The sequence below is a fragment of the Cololabis saira genome, chromosome 7 (assembly GCF_033807715.1).
Source record: "Cololabis saira isolate AMF1-May2022 chromosome 7, fColSai1.1, whole genome shotgun sequence".
NCBI classification, from domain to species: domain Eukaryota; kingdom Metazoa; phylum Chordata; class Actinopteri; order Beloniformes; family Belonidae; genus Cololabis; species Cololabis saira.
Window position 1 is genome coordinate 5,740,407 of NC_084593.1, and position 15,148 is coordinate 5,755,554.

Sequence of the window (15,148 nt, forward strand, 5' to 3'; positions counted from 1 at the left end):
GAAACGAGGATCGTACGGTAGTATGTTCTGCCGAGGTAGGACAACAACACCGGCTAGTATGTCTCATTCATCCTGACGTGCAGCAGAAACAGACTGCAGGAAGCCGCTCCGCATGCTCAGCAGGCTCATTTATATACAAATACATTCGCCAGGTGCTTTGCATTGACCATTCTTGGTAAAAAGTGGGCGTGTAGAGGGCGGGATATGAGGCGAATTCACGTGCGCAACCTTCCAGCTGGCTGTGATTTATAAAGCGAACATTGCGTGCAGGTTTGAGTGCACACGGTTTTATAAATCCGGATTTTTTTTTGCGCACGCTATTTTCGGCTTTTGGCTGCACGTGCACTTTTAGTATGAATCCTACACACTTTTATAAATGTGGCCTGGTCCTTATCAAGTCCACGAGATGAATCAGCAGCAGAAACCTGAGTTGTTTCCTGTGTTGGATTCCGGGTCTCGGGATTGAGAAGCTGAAGCTCCTTTACAGCACTGCTGCGGATCTGTCCAGGTTTGCAGACATTCGTTCATGTGCAGTTCTCTTAACGTCCTGACTGTTTTCATCACGTCCCCTGGCGTCTCTTCGGAGCGCGGTCACGCTCAAGCATCGCAGGAAACTGGCTTTTTATTGGCCGGGAGACGAGCTCAGGGCTCTCGCTGGTTCAGTGGTACAAGGGAAGGAAAATATGTGCAGCCTTTGTGCTGTCAGCAGTTCTGGACCCCACACGCTTCATCCAAGTAAATTCTGATAATAGACATTTATGTATTCCACGTTTTTCCCTTCAAGTGAGAATAATTAACATTTAGTCCTTTCAGAGGGAAATCTAACTATTGGACTTTTCCATATTCAGCATTGCGTGCCCTTTAATTCCCCTGCAGAGAGTTTTGTGTTCAGCTCGGCTGCACGGATCATAAGTCAACGATGCTGAGTCAGCAGAACCAAAGAAAGGGGTTCCCGCTCAGATCTGATCAGATATTTTAGCTGAGTTGCTTGTATAGTCCTTCTTTCTTGCAGTCGGTGCTAAATTGGCTTGTTTGCATCTCTTTCTCAAGGATTTGTTTACCCGCACGACCGGGTTTACATACATTTAGTAATTGATAAAAAATCAGCATTCTCAGTTTTTTGAAATGTTCAGAACTTTGAGAGCGTCGGCACTGAAGAAGCGACAGGTGAAATAAAGGCATCCACACAAGGGGAAAAAAAGAAATGGGACTGGATTTGGATTCAAGGAGAATGGCGAGGAAGCCTTGTAGCTCCTATAATTATATTACTATAATGTAATAATTTCCTATAATGTAATAACGCCTGAAAATGTAATAAAATTTGCACTTAACTCAATTGAAACTGTAATAAGATCCAATAATGTAATAACTTATATTATCAGGGTTTTGGTACTTAAAATATCCTGACGGATATTGTAATAACATTTTTACCAATAATGTAATACCTTATTACATTATTGGGAATTTATTACATGCTCCTCAAAGTCTGCAATTTAACCCAATAATCATTCTGGTCTTTCAAATCCAGCGTATAAAACATTCTTAGATTCTTAAAACACAAAATGTAGAACTCTGGACTGAAAATGAACATATATATTACATTATTTGTCAAGTATTACAAAAAAAAAAGACCCACCTGAAAATGTTTTTATTACATTATTGGTAAAGTTATTACATAATTTTATTCAATCTTATTTGTTATTTACTGTCTAATTATGTCTTGCCGCTTTTAATGTCAATGTAAAGCACTTTAAATTACCTTGTGTTGAATTGTGCTATATAAATAAACTTGCCTTGCCTATTGGATTTTATTACATTTTCGATTGAGTTAAGTGCAAATTTGATTACATTTTCAGGAAATTATTACATTATAGGGTGAAATTATTACATTATAGGGGGAAATTATTACATTATAGGTTTAAATTATTACATTATAGGGTGAAATTATTACATTATAGGGTGAAATTATCACATTATAGGTTGAAATTATTACATTATAGGGTGAAATTATTACATTATAGGGTGAAATTATTACATTATAGGGTGAAATTATTACATTATAGACTGAAATTATTACATTATAGGGTGAAATTATTACATTATAGGGTGAAATTATTACATTATAGGGTACAATTATTACATTATAGGGTGAAATTATTACATTATAGGGTGAAATTATTACATTATAGGGTGAAATTATTACATTATAGGGTGAAATTATTACATTATAGGTTGAAATTATTACATTATAGGGTACAATTATTACATTATAGGGGTAAATTATTACATTATAGGGTGAAATTATTACATTATAGGGTGAAATTATTACATTATAGGGTGCTTTAAGCCCACCGGGCCCCGACACGTCAGACGGCAGCGTTCACCTTCACGTGGCTCTGACAGCTGCTCAGCGGGCCGGGGTGAAAACAGGCAGCGCAGGAGAGAAGAGGTCTTAGCCCAGATTCCCACGTCTGCATTAATGACAGAAACACACTTTTTCCCGCGTGCCCACCTGTCCCCCCACCTGTCCGGCTGGTTTCCACCGCCGTGCAGGGGTCTTTCCCTCCACCTCCGACCCTCAGCTCCCTCTGCACAAACACCTCCTTCACCTCATTAGTCACGCTGCTTAAACGCCTCTGGCTTTTCTCTCAGGACAACCGCAATTAACTCTTTCTTTCTTTAACACCTGTAGACGAATGCTTGAGGGACGAAGCAGCTGCCCGTCAGTTTGGGACTTTTACTTCCTGCTGTTGCAGAGAAAGCTTTGCCTTTACTGCCGTTTCTTCTTTTCTTTTTAGCTTTATTGCTGTGACCTCTTGTCCACACATGAAGTTTATTGTCGGTGAACTTTCGAGCCTGGAATTAATGCACATTGTGCCTCAGATGCATTTCAGGTTTTCTTTACTCCCTCATATTAACGCTTGTTGTTAAAAACACTTCAGTACTTACAAGTGCAGCAGAAAACCAACAGAGGTGCCTCACATACAGTACTGGAGTTGAGGGTGGATGAGGAGGGATGAGGAGGGACGGCATCCCCCCCTGAAATAAAAACGGTCCAAATCATCCCCCCCTGAAATAAAAACGGTCCAAATCATCCCCCCTGTAAAACTGTCATCCCTCCTTTCCATCCCTTATGTCATTTCATCAATGAATGTGGTTTTACTAACATTTCAACATTTAGAGTCTTCACCAGAAAAATAACACCAGAAAAATAACTTATTTGACAATTTTCACCTGTTTCAATTAAATTTTCACTTGAAATAAGTAGAAAAATCTGCCAGTGGGACAAGATTTATCTTCTTATTGCAAGCAAAAAAATCTTGTTCTACTGGCAGATTTTTCTACTTATTTTAAGTGAAAATCTACTTGAAAAAGGTGAAAATTGTTGTTTTTTCCAGTGATGAGTCTTGTTTTAAGTGTAATGAGATTTTTTTTACTAAAATGAGACATCTTAACTAGAAATAAGACACATATTCTTGTTAATATTTTGAGTTTTTGCAGTGATCCATGTTACTTATCCTGTGAAGAACAGAGTCATATTGATAAGTTCAGAAAACTGTTTTTTATTGTTGTGTTTTGATGTATTTGATGTAAGCCCAGTGGATATTTAAAGCTTACAGAAGGCTGCATTTAACTGCTGCTATGTCATTCCTGCAGTATTTCTGCAGGTGTTTTGGTCACTGCTATTATTTGTAATATATTATATTATTTGTAATCAGCACAAATTATCTGTCCCCATATGATAAAATCCACCATCCCCCCTGATTTTATTTTACAACTCGAGTACTGGTTACATATATTTACATATTTTGTGAGCTTGGTGGTGATTAATCTCACTGTTCTCTCATATATGTACTGTACTTACAGAAGAAGCATTACAAATGTTTTACGCGCTTGATGGTTCAAAATGGTCAGGTAGGTGAGTCCGCACATGTTTTATTTTACATATTGTTTGCTGTGAACAAAGGTTCACTTCCACCTCTCATCAGGACGAGGGGGCGGCGCTTTCCAAAACACTTTAAAGACAAAACTTCCCCCTGTTCACTCCGGTGAACTTAATGATTTTATGTGATTTACTGAACAAACTGACGCAAAAGTGGAGAAACGGTGCAGAGATTGTTCAGTGTTTCCTGTTGTTGAACCTTCCCGTTCATGAGTGGCAATAACACTTTAGTTTCCAGGCGAAACTTTCACAAATCCCCGTTTGCCAGATAAACTCTGGCCTTAAATGAATCGTATGCAGATATCAGTTTACCGCCTTGTGTTGTCTCGTTATCAGAGGTTAAACGAGCAACTGCACTCCTGATTGTTGCAGGTTTTAATGTGTGGGGGTTTGGAAGTGGCTCGGAAGTGAGAAAATAAATGAAAAGCAACCTTTAGCATCGTTGTGCATCAGCAATAAATGTTTTTGCTGAAGTGTCATTGAGTGTTGATGGGTACAAATGCACATTCACGTCTGACCCTGGTTGTTCCAGCAGCAGCATTAGCGTTGCTAACCCCCCCCACTCCCACGTGTCTCTTCACTTAATTTATTCTGATCTGAAATGCAATGAAAACACGGTGCTCTTGACAAATGAAGTGAGATTTTGGCTGAAAGAATAAGAAAGTGTATGAGTTAAGCATAAAAACATACCAGCAGGGGGAAAAAGCCACCCATGCTGGGAAGAGGGGGGGAAATCTCGGGATTCTCGGCAGAGGTGTCAAAAGTATTCACATTCATTACTCAGGTAGAAGTATAGATACTAGAGTTTAAAAATACTCCTGTAGAAGTTTATTTGTTTATTTATTTATTTGTTTATTTAAAAAGGATACCCATTAGTCTTCACCATGGGAAGACTATCCTTCCTGGGGTCAACACATAGACATACAAAGATTACAATAATATAATAACACAACTCAAAAAGGGTGAAAAACATTCACTAGAATTCCTGAAAATAATGAATTGAAACAAAAAATAAAAGATTAAGTAACCAACCAAAACCATCCACATCTTAAGTAACAATATTTGTTACTATCACCAGATCTGTATCCACTTTGAGCAAAAATAGTTTGCAACGACTCTATAATTTATAATATGCCCATACCTCTACTTATAGTAGTATAAATATACTATATATCATAATATACTCATACATTATAATATACTCATACTACTATAGTATATATACACACTCATAACCTACAGTGATTTAGAATATATTTACTATTGAATTTATAATATACAATAATCACAGTATATACCTAGGACCGATCAACTTAATCAAGTATCAACTCAAGTTTTTTACTCAAGTAAAAGTATAAAAGTACTGGTTTCGAAACTACTTAAAGTATAAAAGTAAAAGTAATATAAGGGGGAAAAAAGCCATTAAGGACAAAAGCCATTGAAAATGAATGCATCTTAGTATAATGTAAATATATTAAAGAACCATATATGTGTACTATTGAGCATTAACGTGTGTTTCAGAGAGCAGCAGATATGATGACTAGTTGCCTATAAGTATTGTAATGGTGCAAAAAGTCAAACTTCATGTTCATGTTATCATTTATCCTAACCTTTATTGGAATGTACATCCAAGTTTAGTTGCAGGAATCTGAGGGAACGGATGTAAGAACAAAACTGGACAAGAACATCTGAAACAACCACAACCAAATTCACTCTATCCGGATGGAGCAATTTAACTGGATAGTTTTTATTAAGGCCGACATGAAATAGAGTAACGAGGCTGTTTTTAAAATGTAAGGAGTAAAAGTAAAAAGTCGTCTGAAAAATAATTACTCCAGTGAAGTATAGATAACCAAAATTTCTACTGAAGTAAGGTAACAAAGTATTTGTACTTCGTTACTTGACAGCTCTGGAGTTAAGCATAAAAACATACGGGCAGGGGAAAAAAGCCACCCATGTTGGGAAGAGAAGGGGGAAATCTCGGGCTTCTCGGGTTTTACCGTCAGAGGTTTCAGGGCACATCCATCAGTTTGACACCTGCAATTATCTTGTAATCTAGCAATAACCTGGCTCAGTTTGAAAACACCACCGCAACAGTGTCATCCGAACAAATGAGCGACGAGGTCAGAGGTTTTCCAGCTGGCAGAAACGCTCACCGAGGCAGGACCGTAAAGTTCTGATGCAAAATCCTTGAGAAAACTAGAAATCTGACATCACAAGTATTTGGATGAAACACGTGAAAGTGCAAGACGCTTTTCAAAGGCTGGAGTAATTATGTGCATCATTAACGCTGCTGCTTCCCCAGCTGTTGGCACCTTTTACTACTTTATCTGCTGTGAATCAGTAAGAGCTGCCAACGGCTGTGTCCAGAATGTCTTTAACTGTTTTAACAAGTTAACATTTATGTTTTTTTCTTTCTTTATCAACTACTGTCTGCAGTCAGGTTTCAGAGCGGAGCAGGTAAATGTAAATGTGCTTCAGTGATCTTGATATGCAGTTTATTCGTGTTGCCATTAGCAACGGTGCTGTTAAAGTTAGTGAGACCTTGACTTTTTATCTCAGGACATCGTCTACTTATGGCTTATGGGGATTTTGTTAAAAACATCAAAATAACTTAATGAAAATAAATAACTGACTTGCATATTAACGTCTTTGAGAGTTCATTTCATTTTTCATTTTATTCTTTATTTCATTCAAAAAATAAAACAAACGATTCAATACCACTACAAACACAAATGTTCATAAATTGTGAATAAAAAGGGAGCAGAAAGAAGAAGAATCTTATCTAATCTGCCCCTTTTTCCAAGAAATAAATTCACAAATGACATAAATTAAAAAATTAAAGAGTAATATATATACAAGACTGTCTCAGAAAATTAGAATATTGTGATAAAGTTCTTTATTTTCTGTAATGCAAAAATGTCATACATTCTGGATTCATTACAAATCAACTGAAATATTGCAAGCCTTTTATTATTTTAATATTGCTGATCATGGCTTACAGCTTAAGAAAACTCAAATATCCCATCTCAAAAAATTAGAATATTCTGGGAATCTTAATCTTAAACTGTAAACCGTAATCAGCTATATTAAAATAATAAATGGCTTGCAATATTTCAGTTGATTTGTAATGAATCCAGAATGTATGACATTTTAGTTTTTTTTTTTATTGCATTACAGAAAATAAAGAACTTTATCACAATATTAAAATTTTCTGAGACAGTCCTGTAAATAACTGACTTGCATATTAACGTCTTTGAACCCAATGAGAGTTATAGACGTAAACGCCAGTGCTCACGGGTGAGAGGCCAAACTTTCCCATGAACAAACAGACTCAAAGAAAAGAGTAAGAAGCAGCAGCAACGAGGACAAGTGTGAGATAAAGTGTTTGTTCAGGTGTGATCAGCTTTGCTTCCACCAGGAAACGCTGATAAAACCTGAGAAAGGGAGAGACGCAGTAACCCCGTGTTTGTTTTGGTGCAGCTGACGCTCTCACTCCTGCAGACCGACACACTAAACTGAGAGCTGTTTCTGTTTGTGTTCGCAGGCGCGATCAGCACTCACACGGCTCTGGACCGAGAGGAGAAACCCGAACACAGCATCGAGGTCAGACTTCTTTCACTTCAGCTCAGTTTGATGCTATAAATGAGGGGAAACAAAAACACTGCAGCTCCGTAATGAATCAAAGCTTTGGAGTAAAACTGTAAAACTGCCATCACCCCTTTCCATCCCTTATGTCATTTCATCAATGAATGTGGTTTTACTGCTATTTCAACATTTAGAGTCATCACCAGAAAAATAACACCAGAAAAATAACTTATTTGACAATTTTCACCTGTTTCAAGTAAATTTTCACTTGAAATAAGTAGAAAAATCTGCCAGTGGGACAAGATTTATCTTCTTATTACAAGCAAAAAAAGAATTAGAAAATAATTTTAAAAAAAATTAGACATTTTAACTAGAAATAAGACAAATATTCTTGTTAAGATTTTGAGTTTTTGCTGTGAAGTGTTTAAGTGAAGTTATTGTGAACAGAGACTGAGACTGACAACGGTATTTGGAAGAGACTTCCAACTTTCATTTGTGTAGTTTTTGTGGTTTTAAAACTTTTGACAGTCTTTTCTTGGGTTGAACTGCAAATGCAATCCTTCTGTGTGCTCAAATATAATTTGTTACTTCAAAAAATTATCTTAACTTCATTTTAACTCGGTACAACCCATCTATTTTTCTTTTTTTTTTGACCCTACAAAAATCTGTACCAGATCTGTTCCAGTGATGACTCTTGTTTCAAGTGTAATGAGATTTTTTTTACTAAAATAAGACATTTTAACTAGAAATAAGACAAATATTGTTGTTAAGATTGTGAGTTTTTGCAGTGATCCATGTTACTTATCCTGTGAAGGACAGAGTCATATTGATAAGTTCAGAAAAGTGTTTTTTATTGTTGTGTTTTGATGTATTTGATGTAAGCCCAGTGGATATTTAAAGCTTACAGAAGGCTGCATTTAACTGCTGCTATGTCATTCCTGCAGTATTTCTGCAGGTGTTTTGGTCACTGCTATTATTTGTAATATTTGTAATATATTATATTATTTGTAATCAGTCAATTATCTATGATAAAATCCACCATCCCCCCTGATTTTTTTTTTTTACAACTCCAGTACTGCATATCAGGGTGGTTTCTAGCGGCTGTTAAAGCCTAAGCTGCTGTCGGTTTCACCACCTCATCACTCCGACTCCGCGGCTGCAGGTCCATCTTTCTGATTTGTGAAACTGCTCAGAAAACGGCAGAAAAAGAGCAGAGTTTGAGTCCAGAGCCTGGAAAAGCAGACGGTGAGCTCTTAAAGCTCTTAAAGCCACTGATAGGACGACTGACTGCTGCAGCGGATGCACAAGAGAGTCAGGAAAACAGCTGAATGCTCAAAAAAAAGGAGAACAAACCTTTTATGATGATTGTTTGGCTATGAAATGAAAACTGACAACGTCCTTGTTTTGTCTCGTATTTTGAAACAATTCAGGTGGAAATTGTTCGTTCAGCTAACTTACTGAATTAAGCACGAGATGACTGACTTTTTAATTAGATACGTGGAGAGACTGAAATTGTTAAAAAGAAGAAAAAGTATCCATTTCTGCTTTAAAGACGGAATAAATATATACATACAAAAAAAATATATGCAAACAAAAGTTTACCCATAATAATACAAATTATATATATATATATATATATATATATATATATATATATATATATATATATTTTATTTATAATTAATAGATTTAAACTTTTTGACCTGAAACTATTTGATGAAATTATTTGTCACGTATTTAGTTTCCACTACGATACGAAATAAAAAGTAAAACTTCAGCTGAACTGAAATAAAAATATGTTTGAACCTTTTATTTATCAATGTGGCATTAGGCGATTAGACAACTGAACAAAATTATTATTTAAAAAAAAAGACAAGTTGGTGAAGTGAAGCTGCTTGTTTATGTACGTGTTTATTCATTTTAATAACATCCTGATTTAATTCCATATATGTCTCTATATTTAGATTTTATTTGCTCATTTGATCTTGATTAAAATGCTATTCAAAGAGAATAACTAAAGTTTAAAGTGTTGAATCATGTTTCATCATTGATTTAGATATTTAAGATGCTTTTACTTTTCTGTAAAAGCAACTAAGTTTTAGAGGAACATCTGAGTATACAGGACTGTCTCAGAAAATTTGAATATTGTGATAAAGTTCTTTATTTTCTGTAATGCAATTTAAAACAACAAAAATGTCATACATTCTGGATTCATTACAAATCAACTGAAATATTGCAAGCCTTTTATTATTTTAATATTGCTGCTTATGGCTTTGTTTATGTTTAAGATTAATATTCCCAGAATATTCACATTTTTTGAGATATGATATTTGAGTTTTCTTAAACTGTAAGCCACGATCAGAAATATTAAAATAATAAAAGTCTTGTAATATTTCAGTTGATTTGTAATGAATCCAGAATGTATGACATTTTTGCATTACAGAAAATAAAGGACTTTATCACAATATTCTAATTTTCTGAGACAGTCCTGTATTTAACAAAAGAAAACTTTTATCAGATTCATTTTTAACAAACTGTGACAATGACGTTGCACTTTCCCAACCCAGGTAGTCGTGTCGGACAACGGATCTCCGGCTCTAAGATCCACGGCCACGGTTGTGATCCGAGTCACGGACGCCAACGATAACCGACCAAAGTTCACGGACAAACTTTTCCACGTGAAGCTGCTGGAGCAGCGGCGCCACGCCGGGGAACGGGAGGTCTGCAGGATGGTCGCCCGCGACGACGACGAGGGCGTGAACGCCATGGTGACCTACAGGCTGCAGGACGACGGCGACGGGCGGTTCCACATCGACCCCGTGACGGGCGTGGTGACGGCACACGGAGACTTCTGGCCCGGGAACTACAGCATCCTCACGGTAGGAGCCAAATAATACATGCATGGTAGGAGCCCACAGGCATCCATGTAGGCCGCTTTTCCACTAGTACAGGGGTCGGCAACCCGCGGCTCCAGAGCCGCATGCGGCTCTTTAGCGCCGCCCTAGTGGCTACTGGAGCTTTTTCAGAAATATTTGACCTTTTTTTTTCTTCTTTTTTTTCTCCTTTTTTTCTATTTTTCTCTATTTTTCTTCTTTTTTTCCTTTTTTTTCCTTTTTCCTTTCTTTTTTAATCTCGACATTTCAACTTTTTTTCTTGAAATTTTGACTTTTTCTCGAGATTGTACTTCAACATTAAGCTCCACATGTTGAAGAAACAAGTCGAAATGTTGAGAAAAAAGTCAAAATTTTGAGAAAAAAGTTGAAATGTCAAGATTAAAAAGTAAAGGAAAAAGGAAGAAAAAAAGAGAAAATTGGAAAAAAGAGGAAAAATATAAAAAAAGAAGAAAAAAAGGAAAAAAAAGGTCAAACATTTTTGAAAAAGCTCCAGGAGCCACTAGGGCGGCGCTAAAGAGCCGCATGCGGCTCTAGAGCCGCGGGTTGCCAAGCCCTGTACTAGTGGAAAAGGGCCAATATATAGAATATATTTAAAAAAAAAAAAAAATAAATAAAAAAAATATATATATATATATATATACTCTCATCTCTCACTCATCTTCTCCCGCTTTATCCGTTACCGGGTCGCGGGGGCAGCAGCCTCAGCAGGGATGCCCAGACTTCCTTCACCCCAGACACTTCCTCCATCTCTTCCGGGGGGAGTCCGAGGCGTTCCCAGGCCAGCCGAGAGACATAGTCTCTCCAGCGTGTCCTGGGTCTTCCCCGGGGTCTCCTCCCGGTGGGACATGCCTGGAACACCTCCCTAGGGAGGCGTCCAGGAGGATCCGGTACAGATGCCCAAGCCACCTCAGCTGACTCCTCTCAATGTGGAGGAGTAGCGGCTCGACTCCGAGCTCCTCCCGGGTGACCAAACTCCTCACCCTATCTCTAAGGGAGCGTCCAGCCATCCTGCGGAGGAAACTCATCTCTAAGGGAGCGTCCAGCCACCCTGCGGAGGAAACTCATCTCGGCCGCTTGTATCCGCGATCTTGTCCTTTCGGTCACTACCCAAAGTTCATGACCATAGGTGAGGGTAGGGACGTAGATTGACCGGTAAATCGAGAGCTTCGCCTTTGGACGCTGCACCGATCCGTCTGTCAATCTAACGCTCCATCGTTCCCTCACTCGTGAACAAGATCCCGAGATACTTGAACTCCTCCACCTGATATATATATATATATATATATATATATATATATTATATATATATATATATATATATATATATATATATATATATATATATATATATATATATATATATATATATATATATATATATATATATATATTAGACCTCCAGGAATCCGTGATCGCGGAATTTTTCGCAGATTTCACGGCTGTCCGTGGATTTACAGACCTTCCGTGGATTTCAATGTCTGGTGCAGAAAAATCACTTTTACTGGGGTTAATATTGCATATGTCCGCGCTGAAAATGAAGGCATATAATGTATAATATCACTAACAAATCACTCTTTAACAGCATATATGTGTGTTAAAGTAAACATTATTGCTTAACCCTTGTGCTGTCTTCAGGTGAAGGAAGGAAGGAAGGAAGGAAGGAAGGAAGGAAGGAAGGAAGGAAGGAAGGAAGGAAGGAAGGAAGGAAGGAAGGAAGGAAGGAAGGAAGGAAGGAAGGAAGGAAGGAAGGAAGGAAGGAAGGAAGGAAGGAAGGAAGGAAGGAAGGAAGGAAGGAAGGAAGGAAGGAAGGAAGGAAGGAAGGAAGGAAGGAAGGAAGGAAGGAAGGAAGGAAGGAAGGAAGGAAGGAAGGAAGGAAGGAAGGAAGGAAGGAAGGAAGGAAGGAAGGAAGGAAGGAAGGAAGGAAGGAAGGAAGGAAGGAAGGAAGGAAGGAAGGAAGGAAGGAAGGAAGGAAGGAAGGAAGGAAGGAAGGAAGGAAGGAAGGAAGGAAGGAAGGAAGGGAGAAAAGAGGAAGGGAAGAAGGAAGGAGAGAGCAGGAGGAAAGAAGGACAGGAGAATTAGGTCATTTTGACCCGAAGACAGTACAAGGTTAAACTGCTTGTAACGACACACGTGTCCTGGTTAGTGAAAAACATTGGGTTGGTTTGTGGGAGCAGTTTGACTCCAGAGTTTTCTCAGAAAAACCTCTTTAAAATCATCACTTTTCTCTGAATTTCCAGATCAAAGCTACGGACCAAGGCAGCCCGTCGTATTCGTCCACATCTCGACTGGACATTGAGTGGGTGAACAGCCCGTCGCCCTCCACCGAACTGATCACCTTTGAGGAGCCGCACTTCACCTTCGCTGTCATGGAAACGGAGCCCGTAACGCACATGGTGGGGATCATCATGACGGAGACGCACCGGCCGCTGCTGTGGTTCCACATCCTGGGTGAGTGCACGAGAACACACCAAGGTCCAGTCCCAATCCCACCTAGTCCCACTTTTCAGACCTACCTCTAACTTTTGCGTGTTCCCGTGAGGGTAGTGGTGTCCCAATTCCTCTTTGCATGTAGGGCAGGGGTCGGGAACCCGCGGCTCCAGAGCCGCATGCGGCTCTTTAGCGCCGCCCTAGTGGAGCTTTTTCAAAAATGTTTGACCTTTTTTTTCCTTTTTTTCTTATTTTTTTTTCTTTTTTTCTTCTTTTTTTTTTTTTCCTTTTTCTATTTTTTTCTCTTTTTCCTTTTTTTTTTTCTTTTTTCCTTTTTTTCCCTTTTTTCTTCCTTTTTCCTTTCCTTTTTAATCTCGACATTTCGACTTTTTTCTCGACATTTCGACTTTTTTTCTCAAAGTGCATAATGAAAAAAAAATCTTCCCCCAGTTATAACTAATATAATAATAATATATAACATGCAGCATGTGTTGTCTTCATTCTAAGGCTGATACAAGACTTTTCCTTTTTTGCGGCTCCAGACATATTTGTTTTTTGTGTTTTTGGTCCAATATGGCTCTAAAACATTTTGGGTTGCCGACCCCTGGTCTAGGGCTAGTGGACATAACGAGGGGTAGAGTGTATGAATCTAGCTCTTCACAGAGAGGGATTTCAGATTCTGACTCACCGACCGAGGGCTAGAGAAATTTCCCAGAATGCTTTACGTCATCATTTGCAGACTGAATCAAACAAAAAAACATGGCGGACATTTCTCATTTTTAGTGAATAAAATCAATATTTTGAGTTAGTTTCTGCATATAAATGCGTTTTGATTACATTTCTAGCGAGAAATTTATATTTTACTTTCATAATATTCACTCAGTGGATGTACATAATCACTCGCTTGGTCGTTGTTGCGAAGTCTCTTCAGATCTCGCCAGAATAAAGGTCGAATTATGGTTCCGCGTTACACCAACGCAGAGCCTACGCCGTAGGTTTATACGCGGCGTAGGCACGTGGAACCATAAATCAGCTCCCGAGCCGGCAGGCTCTTCTCATCCCCGAAAACATCGGAACAAATTTCTTAACAGGCGTTATTTGGATAAACTGAGCCCAGGTTGGGGATCTTAACGTTTACTTTTACACCTGAAAAAATATTAAAACTTAATGAAGTGTCATATTAACAGCGCTACAGCTGAAATTAAAACAGTTTTTAGCTCTCAGCTTCCTGATATGGTGTGACGTATGTGCAAACGTAACTACGCAGTCGCTTACGTACCCGAACGTAAACCACGCAGTGACGTAGCAAGTGGTGTCCCAATCCCTAGGGAACATTACAAGGGCCCTACGCCTGTGGCTTCATTTTTAGGGCTAGTGGTAGAAAGTAGGGGGTGTATTGGGATTGGCCCAAACTCTTCGTCGTGGAGCCGGGTATTGATCGGAGGAAGTTTTGCTGAGCAGTGTAGCGCGAAAAAACAGAATAAAGTTCAAGTTCCAATGAAGAACTCGCGTCTGACAAATGAGGGTAATGATACCTAATAGAAAACAGACGATGGGGAGAAACACTATTTATATTTATTTCTACGGCGCGCTCAACTTGACAAGACAGGACAGAAAACAAATGAGAAAAAGCACCTTCAGTGAGGAGTCGCTGATCATCTTGTAATGACTCCCCATAGATCACGCCGAGTCTCTCCGTCTCTGTCGCCGCGTGACGTTAAACTCCTGCAGCCGGGCAATTTATATTTGACATTCACCACTCTGCCACTTACACCAAACTGCTGACTTGTGGAGCTGCGGCTCACGTAGGAGAAAGCAAACAGGTTACAATCATCATCCATCCTTATGAGCCTCCATAGAAACCGCAGACAAGTTATTTTCAAAAGGTCAGCAGAGCTCCGCAACTCTGAATTATATCACAGCCCGAGTTAAGTGAAGGAAAAACCACCTGAGTATGAGTTAAAGAAAAAAACAACACTCCATCAGGGAATTTCAGTGTTTCCATGACTTACTGTGATGTTGTTATTTAACTCTTTGAGCAACAGACTTTCCTCTAACTCTGCAACTTTGCTCAGAGGAGAATACTGTGTGTGACTGTGTTTCCAGCATCAATAACCCTTTTAAAACCCGAATATTGACAATAACCCGGTTTTGCCCTTCCATGTAAACACCAATAACCCCTTTGAATAACCCGAATTTGCTCCCGAATATGACCCCTGGGTTACTCCTTTTAAAACCCGTATATTGGGTCATGTAAACACCAAACGGAATATCCCCATCAAACGGAACATGAATT

The 15,148-nt window shown here is 38.6% G+C and overlaps 1 protein-coding gene across 1 annotated transcript in view; it reads left to right on the forward strand.

Moving 5' to 3' along the window:
* The window catches only part of fat2 (FAT atypical cadherin 2), a 228,217-nt gene that overhangs the window by 64,170 nt on the left and 148,899 nt on the right, over positions 1-15,148 (forward strand). Inside the window, 3 exon segments of the mRNA XM_061726486.1 lie at positions 7,491-7,549; positions 10,099-10,410; positions 12,663-12,873. Of these exon segments, the coding sequence (XP_061582470.1) occupies positions 7,491-7,549; positions 10,099-10,410; positions 12,663-12,873 (582 nt within the window).